This window comes from Echinops telfairi, unplaced genomic scaffold, assembly GCF_000313985.2.
Source record: "Echinops telfairi isolate 266 unplaced genomic scaffold, ASM31398v2 ScPeMD7_5805;HRSCAF=6673, whole genome shotgun sequence".
Lineage (NCBI taxonomy): Eukaryota > Metazoa > Chordata > Mammalia > Afrosoricida > Tenrecidae > Echinops > Echinops telfairi.
Genome location: NW_022109704.1, coordinates 2,147,988 through 2,165,622, shown reverse-complemented (window position 1 = coordinate 2,165,622; position 17,635 = coordinate 2,147,988). Strand labels below are relative to the sequence as shown.

At 46.0% G+C, this 17,635-nt stretch overlaps 2 protein-coding genes across 4 annotated transcripts in view; one reads left to right on the top strand and one right to left on the bottom strand.

Moving 5' to 3' along the window:
* Nucleotides 1–7,704: 7,704 nt before the first annotated feature.
* Nucleotides 7,705–11,023, top strand: TNFAIP8L2 (TNF alpha induced protein 8 like 2). Of its 3 annotated transcripts, none has more exons than XM_004716612.3 (2): nt 7,705–8,075; nt 9,927–11,023. In XM_004716612.3, exon 2 carries the CDS (start codon nt 9,969–9,971, stop codon nt 10,521–10,523), a length of 555 nt encoding a protein of 184 aa, XP_004716669.1. In that variant the 5' UTR covers nt 7,705–8,075; nt 9,927–9,968; the 3' UTR covers nt 10,524–11,023. The 3 variants fall into 3 exon arrangements, with proteins under 3 accessions (XP_004716669.1, XP_045151627.1, XP_045151628.1); XM_045295692.1 differs by having other exon boundaries at nt 9,923–11,023; XM_045295693.1 differs by lacking the exon at nt 7,705–8,075 and adding an exon at nt 9,088–9,387 and having other exon boundaries at nt 9,923–11,023.
* The window catches only part of LYSMD1 (LysM domain containing 1), an 8,807-nt gene continuing 2,193 nt past the window's right edge, over nt 11,022–17,635 (bottom strand). Inside the window, exons 2-4 of the mRNA XM_004716613.2 lie at nt 13,563–13,606; nt 12,593–12,954; nt 11,022–12,220 (exon numbers count right to left, since the gene is read on the bottom strand). Coding sequence (XP_004716670.1) covers nt 12,082–12,220; nt 12,593–12,954; nt 13,563–13,606 — 545 coding nt within the window. The 3' untranslated portion in view covers nt 11,022–12,081. The remainder of the gene's footprint in view (nt 12,221–12,592; nt 12,955–13,562; nt 13,607–17,635) is intronic.

The window sequence follows — 17,635 nt, the reverse complement described above, 5'->3', positions numbered from 1 at the left end:
GCCCCCCCACTCCGACACACACCATATACTGGTCTCTAAACTTCAGGAAAGGAAGGGAAGGGATTGGACAGTTCTAGAACAGTTATAACTGGACTGGGCTCATTAGGTTAGGGTGCATTACCAATTGGTGAACAAGCAAAGCACAAACAGAAAAGCGGACACATAAGTACGTGAACTAATGAAATAAAGAGAGTAAGGGGAAAAATGGGATGATATCTATGCAAGACTAACCATCAAGGGATCTTGGTCCAAGACAATTCAGTGGATAGGTGAAAGGCTGTTTTAAAGACGGAGAGTTTAGGGGAGAAAGACACCTCAAAATACAAGGCATCCAGAGGTTGAAAAAAGTTTCCCCAGTTTCTAGCCCAGGTCCTAGAAAGTAATAGGTGTATTAAACATGTGCTTATTGAATTGTTTAGGGAGTGTTGATTAAGGTTCATGTAAAGTTTTAAGGTCTAGGTTAAATCTCAAACATTATACATTTACTTCAGACCCAATGCACTGTTGGATGGGGTCCCAATCTTTAAGAAAATGGACCACCTATTTTAATTAAGAGGTGGCCCAAGGATCTACCTATAACTTCCTCCCTGGGGGATGGACAACAGAAAAGTGGGTGAAGGGAGATGTCGGACAGTGTAAGATATGACAAAGTAATAATAATTTATAAATTATCAAGGGTTCATGGGGGAGGGGGGTGTGGGGAGGGAGGGGGGGAAATGAGGAGCTGATATTAAGGACTCAAGTAGAAAACAAATGTTTTGAGAATGATGATGGCAACAAATGTACAAATGTGCTTGACACAATGGATGGATAGATGGATTGTGATAAGAATTGTGCACGCCCCCAATAAAATGATTAATAAATAAATACTACAAACATTTTAAAAAAAGAGGTAGCCTACTGGCACTATCAGTTAAGCATTGTACTGCTAATTTCAAGGTTGGCAGTTCCAACCCACCAGTTGCTCCCTGGGAGAAGGATAAAGCTCGCTGCTCTCATATTGATTGGCAGGCTCGGAAACCCAATACAGGGTTGTTATGAATTAAAATTGACTAGGTATTAGTTGGTATTTGAATTAAAACATGATTAAAAAGCAATGCCAAATAAAAACAAGTCAAAATGTACATGAAACATAAATGCCCATGCATTAGGAAAAGACAGTTAATCCTCTCCTTGCTGGAGACAGGTACCAGGGAGCACAGGAGAACTTTGGCGGGAACTGGCCTGGTGCAAAGGAAGGGAGGAAATGTTCCAAAGAGGCTATAACTTCAGTAAAGCTTCTCTATTTGGTGAGTATGGAGCCCAGGGCAAAAGGTCCTAGAAGGTTAAAATGTAGAAAAGGCACTAGTTGGAAGCAGAGGAAAGGAGAAGAGGGAAGTCAAGGGGGAGATCTGAATGACCAGGGTTAGTAGGTTAAAATAAGATGGTAGGAAAAGAATGTCATAAGTCCTTGAAGGGTGTAACTTGTCAAAATTAGTATTTCTACACAAGAATAAAAGGGAGAGGACAACCAGACAAGAATGGTGACATTGGGTAGGAAAAGAAAGGGGTGAATCTGAGGGCGATTTCAACAGACAAATAAAAATGACTCAGTTCCAAAAAGATAAATAAAATGACTTGGTCCCTACTTCCCAGGAATTCTGGAGAAAATCACAGTCCCACTGAGTGGAACCTTTACAGATTCAGGGTCTACAAGCTGGGAAAATTACCCTCTCCCAACCTCTGAAGTTCCTTACCTCACAACCTGCATGCTCCTCTCAGCTGAGTCCACAGGCATCTTTGGAGTAAAGAGAGGAATGCCCAATTGTTTCCCCAGATAGGTGCACTTACTTGCAGCTTGACCCGTCTTGTCTCAGCAGATGAGGTATTTCCAGCCCTCTCCAGGCTTCAGCTTCCCACTTGACCATGAGCTCTGTGCGCACAGGGTTTGGTCTTGTCTGGCTTGCTCACTACTTTATCCTTTGTATATAGCACAATGCCTGGCATCGATCGGTGTTAACTATTAACACATTAGTCAAGTCTGTACTCTAAATCTCGTACTCAGGGGCTTTCCTCCATGTCTTCAAATTCTCTTTTATTTTAACCTTTCCTTTTTAACGAACATTTCCCTGTCAGCTCAAGTATCATCTGTGAATAAATGAAAATATCCCAGACTTTCCCTTGATTTTTGCCTGTATTCAGCTTCTCTACTTAACTTCTCTCTTCAGTCACAACTAAGCTTTTAGAAAGTCACCTATACTTGCTGTATCCATTTCTCGCCTCATAATTACTTCTCAATCAGTTGCAGTCATCAGGCCACTTAATGACCTCCTGGTCACATTCAATGAACATCTCTTCACTCTTTATCCTTTGCCCTCTTTGTCCCCTTTGACCCTATTGACCCCCTCCCTCCTTGAAATGTTCTTCTGCGTCCTGGGGTCCTACTTTCTTCTTGGCAGAGACTTTTAATTAATGAATGCCTTCATTTCTTTCGATATGGCCTCTCTTAGCTTTCTCTGACCTGTCTCTCCACTGGTGTTCCCTAAGGTCATGACCTTAGCCACTTCTCTTTGCTCTCTGCATTCTCATTGGTCCAGAAAATCCACAGCAAGAGTTGCAAGCAGGACTTGTGTGCTGCTTACTTACTGTAGAAGTCCAGGTTTCAATTCAGGTCTCTCCTGAGCTTCAAACTCATGCATATTATTGCTTGATATTTCCATTTGGATTTTTCACAGTTATTTACCACTTGGTCTAAAGAAATGAAACCTGTCTTTTACCTTTTATATCCCCAGCACTTAGTTCTAAAGGGCAAGAAATAAGAGCACTTAGTTGTAGAGGAATAAATGCACCAAATATTAAAAGCTATATCAGAATGAAGTCTTGCTTGACTGTTATGAATTACACAAAACTTTCTCTCTCTGAACTGATATGAGAATATAGATCTAACCATGAGGATCAGAACCCATAGGAATATTCTTTTCTGAATAACTCCCCCCCCTCCCCGAGAACACTAGTTTATCCAGTTAGGTGCAAAACATTACTTTCTGCCTGTTTCAAACAGATTCTTCCAAAAGGCATTAACTTCCTGTGCCCTGTAGTGGAAAGAGCACAACTTGGAGTCATTAAGACCTAGCTTCCTGTCTAGAGGATGGCTTTGGATGAACCACTTATCTCTAAGGCTGAATCTGGCACTTGCCAGTGGACATATGACCTTGCTTCCTACCTCTCAGTGGCAAATAGAATACAGGCAGTCCCAGCCTTCGGACACATTCTGCTTTCTAGGAACTGCACTTAGGATCATTTTTTGTCCATCTTACCAGGAGTAATAAGGAGCCCCGGTGGCTAAGTAGTTACTCATTGAGCTGCTAACCACAAGACCAGCAATTCAACACTAACAGCTGCTCTGGGGGAGAAAGATGAGACTTTTTTATAAAAGAGTTACTATCTCTATCTCGGAAGCCCACAGGGGCAGTTCTACTCTGTCCTAGAGGGTCAGAACTGATGATGGCAGCGAGGCTGGCTTTGGTTGACCATTAGTAAGTAATATGTACGACATACAATCTTGCAGTACATAATTTGCTGGTGTCATCATTCTCAGAGGTTAATTCATTGATGTTCGATTTTGTGGTTTACAAAGATAACAATAATGACAGGTAATAATAATGCAAACTGAAACAAACAAACAAAAAAGAGACATCCGGCTTAAGATTTTTCTATGGAGTTGTCAAAATGGGATTCTGAATCCTATTGTAAGTCAGAGACGGTCTGTAGCATCGTGACAATGCTTTGTACATTTTTAAAGTGTTTTGCATATGGAAGAGACCATCATTCATGCTTTTCCTTTGTGAACTCAATTGTCCAATGCCTAGACTGCCTGTACTGAACACTGTTTGCTCTTCCTTGACAGAGCCAAGAAGGCCGGAACGTTCAATTGTCCACTTTGGTTTTTATTTCCCTGGGCCTCCCTTCCATTAAGTTCTCATAGTGATCAATGTTCTTGTTCCTAAAAGCACCCTTTTCCTCTTTGGATTTGTTGTTAATTATATGCTAGATTAGTAGAAATGGGCAGAGACTAAGAAAAAAGAAAAAAAACAAGGCTTCTCCCATTAATGAAATAAAAGAATGCTATGACAAGTAATTAATTGTTTTAGTGCTGCTACCAGGGGGCTTCAAAACATTCATGGAAAAATTCCATTATCTTTTCACTCAATTTCTCAGTGAACTCTTGGAAGCTACTTTTACTTCCTCTTATTTCCAAGTTCTTTGTGTTTTGATTCTTTTCTTTCTGCAAATATTTCTTAAGCAGAATTATGTGCCAGGCACTAAAAGAGACTCCCTCCCCTCACGGGGCTTACAATCTAGTACAGAAAGAAGTTCATAAAATCACAAATTACAGAGAAGAGTGAATGTTACAATAGGGGAGCTTTGTTGTTGTTGCTTTGCACACTCGAGGGACTTAATGTGACTTAGGAAGGAGATGTGGACAGTTCTGCAGAACATGTAACTTTCCAGGGGAGACGCGAAGGAGGAATAAGAATTAGCGGGCAGAGCAGAGGTGTGCATGAGAGGGGGATGCCACGCTGAGGGACAAGACATGAGATGGTCTGGAACAAAGGTAGAGGGGAAAGAGAGAAATAGAGGGAGGGACACTAACCATGGTGAGGAGTCGACATGGCTAGAGCCAAGGACACACAGACAGAGGCAGGGAAGCAAGGGAGAGAAGAGGGAAAGCCAGAGACGTAAACAGGCTGTTGATAGCTGACTTCTGGATTTGGAAGTATTACTGTGTATGGCTTCTCGGCCTTTTGCAGCTTGTTGCATTTCCACACCCCGATTTTCCAACTAAATTGTACATTTCTTGGGGGAAAATGACTCATCTATTTTTCCTGTGCTTCTTGACAGGATTGATCCTCGTCTGTGATCAGCAAGTTGATAGAACATGCCCATAGAGGCTTGGAGCCCCGATGACGCTGTTGGACTGCCAACCTCAAGTGGACCCACCCACTGCTCTGCAGGAGGAAGAGGAGGCTGTCTGCTCTCCTCAGATTCACAGCTTCAGAAACTGTCTATAGGGTCGCTATGAGTCAAAGCTATTTGATGGCAGTGGCTACGCAGGTAAAATGCTGCCACAAATAGGATGAGGTTAACATTATTATCTCATAAACGTGTATGGGAATTGTCAAAAAAGCAGGGGCTCCCACACAATCACACAAGGTTCTGACTGCCATTTTCTAGCTCTGTGACTTGGGAACGGCCTATTTAACCTCTTTAAAGATCATTTGCTCATCAGCAAAAAGAATATACCGTATACACTCGAGTATAAGCTGACCTGAATACCAGCCGAGGTATCTAATTTTAATCACAAAAACTGCATAAAAATGTGCTGAAAAACTCCACTTATACATGAGTATATACGGTAATGATATTTCACTCACAAGGGTACTGTGAGGATTAAATGAGATACTTACACATCTACAACAGTTCTAAGTACATTCAACAAGCACTGCTTTCCTGACTCTCTACTCCCTTCCCTATCCGAACTCTTAGCCTCATTCTTTTCCATCTGCCCCTACAGTCAATTCTGTAAACAGTCCCTTCTTCTGCATCTTCTCAACCTCCTTCCTCTTGCCTACAAAGCGCTCAAATCCGGAACCAGTCTTCCCATTTCTCTTGACCCCTTTCTCACTACACTTATTGCAAGCGTTATTAACACTTCCCAACCCAAGTTGCACGATGGGCCCTCAGCTTGGGACCCTACAAGTAATGAAAACGAGTACTAAAGGAACTATCACCCAACCACTATGGAAACCTGGTAGTGCAGTGTCGTTCCCCGTGGGGTGCCAACCACAGAACCACCAGCCACTCTGTGGGAGAAAGATGGGTCTTTCTACTCCCATAAGAGTTACAGTCTTGGAATCTCACAAGAGCAGCTCTACCCTGTCTCATAAGGTCCCTGTGAGTTAGCATCAACTCAGTGGCAGCGAGTTTGGTTTTTGGTATGCTCACTGGTTCCACTTCTGAACTTCAATTTACTCTTCAACTTTTTACAACCAGTCCATTTTCCAAGCCTTCCCATTCTTCTAGAATTTCTTTTTTTTTTAAAATCATTTTATTAGGGGCTCATTCAACTCTTATCATAATCCATACACACATCAATTGTGTAAAGCGCATTTGTCCATTCATTGCCCTAGAATTTCTATAATCACAGATCCCAAGGTTTCCTGTCAGTCAGTTCTCATCCTGCGTTTAAGCAGGCGATACCATTGAACTCTTCTTTCTTTCAAGTACCTCCCTTCCACAGTTTAAAAAAAAGGGTTGAAGCACTTAACCCATTCCAGACACTGACCTAATGACTTCACTCCCTTGCTCAAAAGGCTTTCCTGTTTTCTCTCTCCCTGCAGGAAAAGTATGAGCCCTTGAGCAACCAACTCCTTTACAGCATCCATGATCTGGACTTTTTCTTCGTCACTTATCTCTCATCCAATCTATACCGAATAAATCACCGTTTCCTGAACATGACCTGTATTCTATTCCTGATATTTGCTTATGTCTTTCCCATCATCTGGGAAGCACTTTTCCCACGTCTGCCCATTAAATAGCTGACTCCATCCTTGCAAGCCTGCCTCTCCAGAAAGGCTGCTTGGAGTCCTTCCGTAATGAATCCTTTATTCTCCTAATTATTTAAGTCAAAGTGACTTGCCAGCCCCAGCAATGACCGCAGATAATTGTGTGCCTTGTATTATTGTTCCCTATACTTGAAACGTATCTCCCTGACTGGGTTGTATGGTTCTTTTAATTTTGCTTATGATTCAAAACAGCATCATTTGGTTTTAATCACTTAGCTTTCAGGCTCTGTGCTTATGCCTTCAACACTTTCCCAAAGATTTTCTGCTCCTCAATAAGGAACGTAGTTTGGTCAGAAAGGAATGCGAGTTTGGTCCTGCCGCGGACACAGTTAGCACACATGGAACCCCCAAGGGGCCTGCTGGTAGCTTTCTGTGTTTTGATTTGGACCACTTCATGAGAATCGTAGTCTCACAGCACACAGCCGTACCCTTGAGTTGGCCTGGGCACACACCACATGCAGATGTTGGGGCTTGCTTAAGCTTCTTGGTATAAGGGTATATATATCATTCTATTACTGAGGGTTTGGGACAGCCTGGTTCTGTTAGCGGCTGTATTGTAGGGCAGCCTATGACGGTAGGTCAGGTGCTGAACTGTTTTGCATGCAGCATCCCTGAAGGGCTAAGCTGTAAGATTCTTAATGGAAAATATTGTTTTGCCTCATTCAGAAACCGGAGGGACCAGTCCCTGTAGGACCATCACGATGCTTGGTAGGGCATCCGCGAAAAAGAGCTCGAGATGGTTTGCCACGGGCTACAGCAGCGGGCTCAACCATAGCAGCGATGAAGAGGGCTACGCAGTGGTTTGTTCTGCGGCACACAGGGCCCCAGCGAGTCGGAACCAACCCAATGGAGCACCAGAAACAAGACAGCGAGCGCCCTCCTCGTGCGCGGCCGGTCCGCACTTGCTCTAGTCGCGGGCTGTGCTGCCCCCTGCCGGGCACGCGCGCCGCGGCCGTCCGGGGTCCCGCACACAGTCCCTCCGGACAGTCGTGCCACTCCGACCCAGCGAAGCCGGGGAAGCACGTGCCTGCGGGAATGTTGCCCCTCAGCGCCTTTGCCCGCAACACCCTCCACCTCCTGGTTCCTGCCTGGGCCCTGGGATCTCCAGCCTCGGTCCACATCAGCCTCCCGAACTTTGCCCGGACTCTCGCCCCAGCCATGCGGACTTTCTTCCCCAGCATCACAGGCAGGAAGGAAAGCACACAAACCGAACCACTGGAGAGCAGGGTCGATGAGATGTCAGGGATCCTGCCCGTTTCCCAGAGTGCTGTTTCTTAGCCTTATTTCCAGCAGGCTCCGGCTATAGGCCTTCTTGGGGAGAGTGGTGATCAACCAACGGCAGGAGGAACAGAGAGTAAGGAGGCGGGTCTTGAGGGGTGGGGCCAGACCAAAGGGCCTCTCACTTAGGAGCTTCTCCATTCTGTCAGCTCTCCGGGGGACACCCAAGGCAAGACTGGCACCTGGCACAAGGTAAGTGAAGGGCTGATGACGGCAGAAGGGTAGGCCTTCAGGGTGTTGGTGGCTGGAGATTCCCAAGCTCCTCCAGCCTTAGCTTTCCATATTGTGAGACTCTCCCTTGGAGAGAAGTCTTGGGTCTGCAGTGGCGATGTCCCACACAGTGTTCCCTGGGACCATGCAGCCACAGAAAGAAGGGCAAGGTTTCAGATGGCGTGGAAATGGCCAAGGAAAGCTGGGGGGTCAAGGGTGGGGGGTGGGGTGGGGTGGTATGGGTGTGAGACAAGGAACTTAAGGTTGCAAGGAAATCCCAAGGAGACATGGACGTAAATGGGTAAGGGTCCGAGGGAAAGCATGGCCAAAGGAGCACAGGGCAGACCCCCGCATGATCCAAAGGGAGGGGAGAGAGGGAGAGGTCAGCAGACCAAGCGTGAGATGGCAGTGGGGGCAGAAAGGAGCGGGTGACAGGAAGGGCAAGGAGGAAGGCAGGCTCACATGGAGCAATCTTCTCTTCCGGTTGGGGAGCATAACCCAGAAAGGTCCAAGCCAAGCTGGGTGCCAAGCAAGCTTCCAGGTTCTTCCTGGACTGATTCAGCTGGGGAGGAACCCCCCACCCCAGTCACCCAGATCCTCCACCTCTCAGACTCCCCTGTGGGTTTGGGGAGAGGGCGAGGCTGCTCCTCCTCGCTGGCTGCGGTTGCAGCCACATCCTGCAGAGAAGGGGAGGGGGAAGTAAGAAGCAAAACAACCAGAACCTCAGGTGAAGCCCTTGGGGGAGAGAACCCTGGCTGCACATAGCAAGTGTGCCACCAGGAAGGTCCCAAGTTCAACCCCAGCAGAAGACCTTAGGCCTCTGGTCTGGCCTGTTCCCCCACCCCCCAGGGTACTTATTTCTCAGGCCTCCTCAAGGTACGTCAACCTCACTGAGAGCCTTCCAGGGAAGGAGGCTTCCTTGGATCCCTTTGCTGGAAGCTCAGGTTCATCATTAACTAGTGATTTTAGCTAACTTGCTCCTTTTTTTGTAGCTTCCGTTTTCTCATTGAGGACAGCTACCTTACTGACAGTCAGGAGGGCTGCGATCATTCGTAAAGCATTCAGCACAGTGTACAAAAACCCCACACCGGGGCTGTCAGGTCATTTCTACTTCAGGGCAACCTCAGGTGTTAAGAGAGTCGAATTGCTCCAGGAGGTTCTTGGTAGTGGCGCTACGGAAGTGTATCATCAGGCCTTTCTTCTGCGGTGCTGCTGAGTGGGCTTGAACGCTCAACCTTGTGGTTAGTAGCCTAGTGCAAACTGCTTGTGCCATCCCAAAACCTGGAGGCTCTCAGTAAGTATTGGTTAATATTAGTTTTTACCAGAAAGACTGGGACCCCCTACACTTCTCATTTCTTTGAAGGCTCAACAGAGCACTTGGTGACACAGAAGGCTCTGTGGAGTCAGAAAGGCAGTTCGCTCTGGTCTAGCTTAGGGTACGGTTGCTGAACACAAGCCTCCGTTTGCTCAGTGGTAAGACAGGCGCAGGAATGCCGACACTGACTTGGTACCCTACTGGTACACAGTGGCCCAACATGGCAGCTGTGGGACTCATATGTGAGAAACGGCCCCTCTTCTCTAACAGAGTGGCGACAGCCTACTTCCCCTTAAGCCTTAGCTTGCGGTGGGCTGGCCTCATTCCTCAGTCAAAGATATTACTGTTCCTGTTGTTCTACTGACTGAGGGTTCCTACAGCCTTCACAGAAAAAAGGAGGAGTGAGTCAAAGAGAAATGAGGGGGCGTGAAGTGGGGGTGCGGGGTGAAGATGGGAAAGGTGATGGGAAAGAAACCAGAAAGAGACAGGGGAAAAACATTTCTCTCCTTCTAAGGAAGCCTGTGGCCTGTGACTGACCACATACCTGCTCCCCAAGAACCATGGAGACCTTCAGCTCAAAGAGCCTGGCTCTGCAAGCAGAGAAGAAGCTACTCAGTAAGATGGCAGGCCGCTCTGTGGCCCATCTCTTCATCGACGAGACGAGCAGTGAGGTGCTGGATGAGCTCTACCGCGTGTCCAAAGAGTACACGCACAGCCGGCCCCAGGCCCAGCGGGTGATCAAGGACCTGATCAAGGTGGCCGTCAAGGTGGCCGTGCTGCACCGCAGTGGCTGCTTTGACCCCAGTGAGCTGGCCCTGGCTACCCGCTTTCGCCAGAAGCTGCGGCAGGGCGCCATGACAGCACTTAGCTTTGGCGAGGTGGACTTCACCTTTGAGGCAGCCGTGCTGGCCGATCTGCTGACCGAGTGCCGGGACTTGCTGCTGGAGCTGGTGGAACACCACCTCACGCCCAAGTCACACGGCCGCATCCGCCACGTGTTTGACCACTTCTCTGACCAGAGTCTGCTCACGGCCCTCTACGGGCCTGCCTTCACTCAGCACCTGGGCAAGATCTGTGATGGGCTCAGGAAGCTGCTGGATGAGGGCAAGCTCTGAGTCCTGACCCCTGCGGATGGATGCCACGTTGGACACACCGCAGACAATGGGCTTTCTAACCCCGTTCATTGGCCACTAATACTTCACACTCTTCAGGCTTCTGTCCTTCCCAAGAGTGCTTTTGGTCCTGAGACCACCCTATACCCAAACTGCTGATGGCGAAGGAGAAATGCTGAGGGTTGAAGCTCCTCTCCCACTGCCCCAAGACAGGAAACAAAGCTGCCTGAAAAAGATGAAGTGAAACTTGGATGGCTAATTCCTCCATCCGGGACTTTTGCAAAGGAAATCCCCCTCCTCTATGAACTAAGGGAAGGGGTACCATTCATCTAAGCCTTCTGGGGACACTAAAGACAGAGGGAGGCAAAGAGCACTTCGAGACACTCTGGAACCTCTAGCTCTGGGCAGAGGCTGGCCAGATCCGGAGGTTCTGTTCCCGAGTGCAGGAAGAAGTGATAGGGCAGGGAAGAGTCTCACAGGGGAAATAAAACTACTAAAACATGCCAGGGCTCAATGTTTAATCTCTCCAGCTTCTCACACCTTATGATCATTACAGAGGAGAGGCAGGAAAGAAACAGTGTTTATCTCACCTCTCACCATTTCCATACAGGAGACAGGCTTATTTTCTGAATCAATGAAGTTGTCTTACCTACTTCTTCTTTTTAAGAAAGGCAAAGCAGCACACACAAAACAAAACAAGCAGTACCACAGGTCAGTGCTACACATTGCAAATAAATAAGCAGTGAGGAGCAGGCTCTGGGGGAGGTGGGCTGCAACAAAGAGAAAGCCACCACAGAGGGGCTAGCATCCTCTCCAAACTCCGACACAGACAGCATGCTTCTTCCAGCCCGTGCCCCGCCACAGGCCGAGCAAAGGAGTAAGTCAGAGGGGGGACTGGTGGGGGAGAAGGTTCAGGACCCTACACGCTGCTTGCTTTTCTCAGAACAAAAGTTGGGAAGTTATAGGGATCTAGTTAATTCTTAACTTTCAGACTGCTGCGGGGAGGGACCCGGCACAGATCCCCCATCTCTGCAGGGGGACTGGGTCACTGAGTGCCCTGCCCTCCACAGCATGCTTGACTCAGGAGGTGGGAACCAGTAGTCACTGGCTCACTGTGCCCGGATCCCTTCCGTCCTGGGACTACTTCAGAAACCCCATTTCTTCAGCTACAAGAGGGAGGGAATTCAGCAAATAAATATGACTTCAATATAGCACCAAATAAATTACATACATAGGTGGGGATCAGGAGGAAGGTGGGGGTTAGGCGATTCCCTGTTCTAAGGCCAAGGGGTGGGAAAGCCAGCAGGGATGTAAAAAGAGCCTTTTGAATCTAAAGGACAACTCTAGATTCAGCTGAAAGACTGAGAAGGGGCCGATTTTCCAACCCCGACTTGTGTAGTAAAACTTCCCCAGGAGCCCTTGGATGGACAAGGGGGCCGAGGGAGATGGCAGGAGTAGAGGGAGGTGGCTAGGAAGCCATGTTCTTGAGCCTCACCTCAGGCTCCTCACCCCCTCAAGTTGTTCCTTCAACATCTTGCTTCTTTCAGTCAGTTGTGGGACATCAAAGTTTAAAGATTTCATCCTCCTGGTCCCGTAGTGTCCGGGTCCGTGAGGTCCGGGTCAGAGGCACAGGACCTAGGACCGCTCGTTGCTGCATCCGAGGGGAGCTCAGGTGGGGACCTGCATCCTCTCCAGGCACCCTGCAGGTGAGCAGAAGCAGGGAAGAGAGTAGCAGGTCAGCAAGAATTGGAGGATGTCCCAAATGGAGAGGTACACTGGAAGCTAATCAATCAGCTCCCCTAACTCATGAAATAAGACGGTGGCCTAGCAATGCCCCCTGGATAAACCCTAACTCTAATTCTCCCTCATGGATCGTGAGAGCAAGAAGTCCCACTCCGATGAGAACCCAGGACTCTGTTTCCTTGTCTTTACCCTTGGCAGCAGCCACTGGCTCTGAGAAAGAAGGACGCCTTGCTTCTGCTGGCCCTGCGTTGACGTGTGTGTGGTCCGGGCAAGGCTGGGGGAATGGAGGAGTTCCTAAAGGGGCCTCTATGGGATCATTCAAGACTTACCTGCTTTCCCCTTTTCTCAGCTTCTGGGCAGCAGCCTTCTTTGACAGGCTGATCTGTGAATCAAGCTTCTTAAGGAAATCAGAGACCGAGAGGTCGTCGGTGGGCTTGGGGGGCTGCTGGACAGATGTGGGGAGGACTTCACCATTGGCACGCTTCAAACGTGTCTCTTGCTGTTCCCTCTCTGTTGAATGTGGCCCAGCTTCAGCCTTACTCGGCTGCCCCTCTTGTTCCTCTTCTTCATCATCAGAATCCAAACCATTGAACAGGTCTCTGGGCTCTGTCAGGATGGGGATGTAGAGGGTTTTCTTCAGGAAGATGGAGTCATTAGTATAAAGGCGATTTGCACGCTTAATCTGCTCCATCTTAAAAGAAAAGTCACCAATTAATCATAGGAATAATGATGAAGGTTGCATTTCATAGCACTTCAATCTTTTTAAAAAGTTCTTGTACAGAGTTTTGTCTGACCCTATAACAACCAAGCCAAAGTACAAAGGACTATAATCGTCCCTATTTTATAGATCAGCAGTTTTCATGCTTTTTTATCTCAGGGCCACTTTACAGCTGAAAAAATTACTGAGGACTCCAAAGAGCTATTGTTTATGTGGGTAACAGAGGTCAATATTAAATGCATCATAAATTGATATTGAGGAAATTTAAAACATGTACAAGTTGTTATTTTACAGTAACCAACCCTTTATATGATAACATACTCTAATGAAAAGTAACTATTTTCCAAACCAAAAATTGAGCGAGAAGTCTGGCGCTGTTTTGGATTTTTGAAAATCACTTTAATGTCTGAATTAGTAGAAAATTAAACTAGATTCTCTTAGTTGTAGCTGCATTCAGTCTGAAGCAGTACTCAGCAGCCTGCAGTCTGTGGGAAGCTCTACGATACAGTCATGAGAGCAGGAGAATGAAAAAGACAAATAGCGGCATCTTGTAATTATTATCATGAAAATAATGTTGATGCTGTGGGTCCCAGAAAAAGTCTCAAGGATCCCAAGGAGTCCCCTGACCTCGCTTGAGACCTGCTCTTAAAGATAAAGGGATTTAGGCTCAGAGGCTAAATAATTTGTAGAAGATCATTTAGCAAGTTAATGACAGAGTGAGAACTAGAATCCTGGGCTTTTATATTCCTTCTAGAAATGTTTTTCTTGGTATAATACTAGTAATTTCATTGATAAAATATTTATCAAATATAAATATAGTAACTGGTATCCCCATTTAGCTACCTGGCCACGAAGGAAGAAATCCCAATGCCATCCTTCCACCACCCATAGCCAACTGATCAACAGAAACCCAAGTCGATTCTGACTCACAGCTGCCCAATAGGACAGAGTGGAACCGCTGCAGTGGGTTTTCAAGGCTGTCCATCTTTCCAGAAGCAGTTAGCCTTCTCTTTCTCCGGTGCTGTGGCTATTGTGTTTGAACCATCAACCTTTAGGTTAGCAGACACATGCTTAGCCCACTTTACCACCAGAGCCTGCTGGTCAACGAAAGTGTTTCGAACATCTCTCATCTATGGCCTCATCCTTATGTCTGGTGCTGTGGCTTCAAAAGCCCCCAAATCATACTCACTGCTGTCGAGTAGTTTGTCGCACAGCCGCCCGGCAGGACAGAGTAGAACTGTCCCATGGGGTTTCTAAGGCTGTAATCAGACTTCTCTTTCTCCAGAGGTACTTTAGAACAGACCCTTCCTAGTTCTCATCTGGATTACTTAACGGTTTTAAAATTGGTTTATAACTTCTTAGGGCTCTTCCCCACAGCCCCCAAAAGGCAAAATCCAAATTAGCATTCAGGGTCTTTCTCAGGCTAGCCTGAGAGCGTCATCTCGCTCTTGCCATCTAGGCGTTTTGCTATTACAGACTTTTCTCTTTTCTTGGAACAGCCTATTCTCTTTCACACTTTGGGTCTTTAACACCACAATCCTTTCTGCCCGAAATGCCTCCCACCAGCCCCTCTGCTTGCAAAACCGGGACTCACCTGCATCGTTTCTTTTGGGCTTCCCAGAACATTCGGGAATTAAACTCTAAAAACCAACTCACTGCCATCAAGTCAACTCTGACTCGCAGTGATCCTAGAGACAGGGCAGAACTGCTCCTGTGAGCTTCTGAGGCTGAAGCTCTTTACAAGGGTAGAAAGTCCCATCTTTTTCCCATACAGCGAGTGGCTGGTGGTTTGGAACTGCTCACCTTATGGTCTGTAGCCCAATGAATAGTCACTAGGCCACCAGAGCTCCTTGGGGAAATTTTACTTGCTTTATTATATTGTTATTCACTTTTTTGCATGCTTACTTTCCCAACACCCTGTGAGTCCTTTAGGTTTAAAAAAAAAAGGTAACTTGCTGTCTGGTATGCCCAAGGCGCTATTCAGTGCCCACGGTGTTTGATGTTAATGGGTCTCATTAATGATTTACACAGTGGCTGTAACAATGCGCTCACACGTAACAAGGACTGTGAGGACAGCACCTGAATGGGCAGTGTTAGGTTCTGTTGTACATGAGGTTGCTATGAGCCAGACGGACTCAATGGGACCTAACAAGGCAACATTAATGATTTATGAACAGATAAACCAATCAAATATAGGAACCACAATAGAGTACATCAGTACTCTAAGAGAGTGAGTTGCTGGTTTTGGAAACCCATGGTCGGTTTGGAAAGCCCTTATTTGTCAAATATCAGGGCAAAACTATCATAATAACCGTGACTAAGATACTGTTATAATGTGTTTTCAAACAAAATTAATCTATGATTTTTTTGTTTCTTTTACCATATCCTAGAAGCACCATATAAGCAGAAATCATTCTATTTCTAAAAAGGTCAAAACCCAGAGGGACCCTGGACCATACAGCCACAGTCTTTAAGAGCTGGAAAGGCCCTTAGAACCTATTAGAATTAAAAATAAAGAAATAAAGAAAACCTGGTTACATCCAGTCAATGCTGACTCACGGCGACCCTATAAGACAGAACAGACCTACCTTACAGAGTTTCCGAGACATTATCTACAGACACAGACTGCTTCATCTTTGACCGGCCACTGTGTGCTTAGCGGCTGAGCTTCCTGAGTCGCTTGTTAGTAAAGCAGAGCAATGAAGAGTGAGGGCTGTGGAACGAAACCACCTGCTCGGAACCCTAAAAACCCCACTGAAGGCCAGTCACTTTTGACGCTTCCTAGAGACCATGTATATAGTTTCCAACTCTACAGCTCTTTCTCCCAAGGAGCAACCAGTGGGCTTGAATTGCAAACCCCCTTATGATTAGCAGTTTAGCACATAACCCGATTCACCACCAGGTCTGAATCCTATCTCTACCAGTTTTACTAGTTGCATGATCTATGTGAATTTATCTCCCTAGGCTTCAGTTTCTTCATCTTTAAATGGAAATAGTTAAAAACCTACTTCATTGGATCTTATGAAGATAATAGGAGGGTAAGTAAAAAGCTACTGCTACAAAATCACAGACTTTATTAATCAAAATATCAAAATGTGAAACTATTGTTTCTTGACATAGCCTTATCACGGTCTACACACTCCCAAAGGCAGTGCCTCTCTCTCTCTAAGTCTTCCCCAAAGAAGTCTACAGTTTTTGATTTCCACTTAAAAATGGAAGCTTTGACAAGATCAGGGCTGTGGGGTGAACAGGTTCAGTTTCCCAATGAGATTCTTAAAGGACCGCTGTTGGCACCGTCAAGGAATATCCAGATGTGCTGTTGTGATTTCCTCAGAGCAAATGTCCTGGCCTTTTTCTCATCAACGTGGTTTCCATTTTCTTAAAACGTCCTAAGTACTGAAGATCATCCAGAGTCCTTCAAGAAAATCCACCAAGATTATCCTTCGGACTCCCCCCAAAAACATAACCTCTCTCCCTCTCTCTTTTTTAGATTTAATTTAAAAAATCATTTTATTGGGGGCTCGTACAATTCTTATCACAATCCATACATACATCCATTGTGTCGAGCACATTTGTACATTTGTTGCCATCATCCTCCTCAAAACATATGCTTTCTACTTGAGCCCTAGATCTAATTTTTATTGATTTTTATTACCCAGTAGGTGCATCTGTGTGGAGGGTTTCACCATCATCTTCTGAGCTGGCTTCTCTGCCTTGAAGTTTACTGGCCCTGCAGATCCCCTCAAAAGTCACTTTTTAATGAGAACTGTTTTTGAAGGCACCGTCATGAGATTAAGACAAGTGTATTACTGAGAGAACTTGTTTGCAGCCATCGCAGAGGCATGTTGAGACATGTTTGGTTTGTAATAAACTCACGCATGTGTACACGGGGACCCTCGTAGCCATACTTTTTGACTTACCCTCGTGTAAGGTAACACGTGTATATAGCAAGTTTTCCATCTAGCAAGTGTTACTTAAATGGTAAGTAGATAATAACTTAAGTAATTTTCATTATTTAATACATATTCCTCACTTTATAAATGGTGAGGAAACAAAAGCAAAAGAGTGGAAGTGACTTAAAAGCAAAGTCATTTAGGAAGCAGCTGATTGGGACTCAAACCTAAAGCTCTCCTTCATTAGACTATAGAACTGCTCTGCGTTAGAAAGGCTTTAAAGCAAAAAAAAAAAATTAAAGCCTAATATGTACTTATCAATTCACTAGTTGCCCAGTTCCCTTATTTGCAAGGCTTCTGAGCCCCTGCTGTGACCCACAGGCTGTCCTGTGCTTACCGACCCACGTGGGCATTCCCTCTGTTTGTAATGTTCTCTCTGCTGTACTCCCAGTTTCTGTGCAGAAATCTCTGCCACACTCATTCATTTAGAAAACCTTAACAGATGTTTTAGAAGTTTAATAATTTCCACATGCTGGGGATTATATCAGGCTACAAGGATATAAAATGGAAAGGAAATAGTATTTATCCTTAAGGAAAGTATGATGCTATTGGTTGTTATTATGGACCCCCAGTGACCCTTTTGCCCCAGATGTTTCCTAGGCTATACTCTTAAAGGAGGGAGATTACCACGGGGAGCCACTCAAACTTACTGCCATCGAGTCAATGCTGTCTCATAGTGACCCCCTGTAAGTTTCCAAGGC

Bases quoted from the DNA above. Each gene is read 5' to 3' on its own strand.
- TNFAIP8L2 (XM_004716612.3), top strand. From the start codon at position 9,969: ATGGAGACCTTCAGCTCAAAGAGCCTGGCTCTGCAAGCAGAGAAGAAG.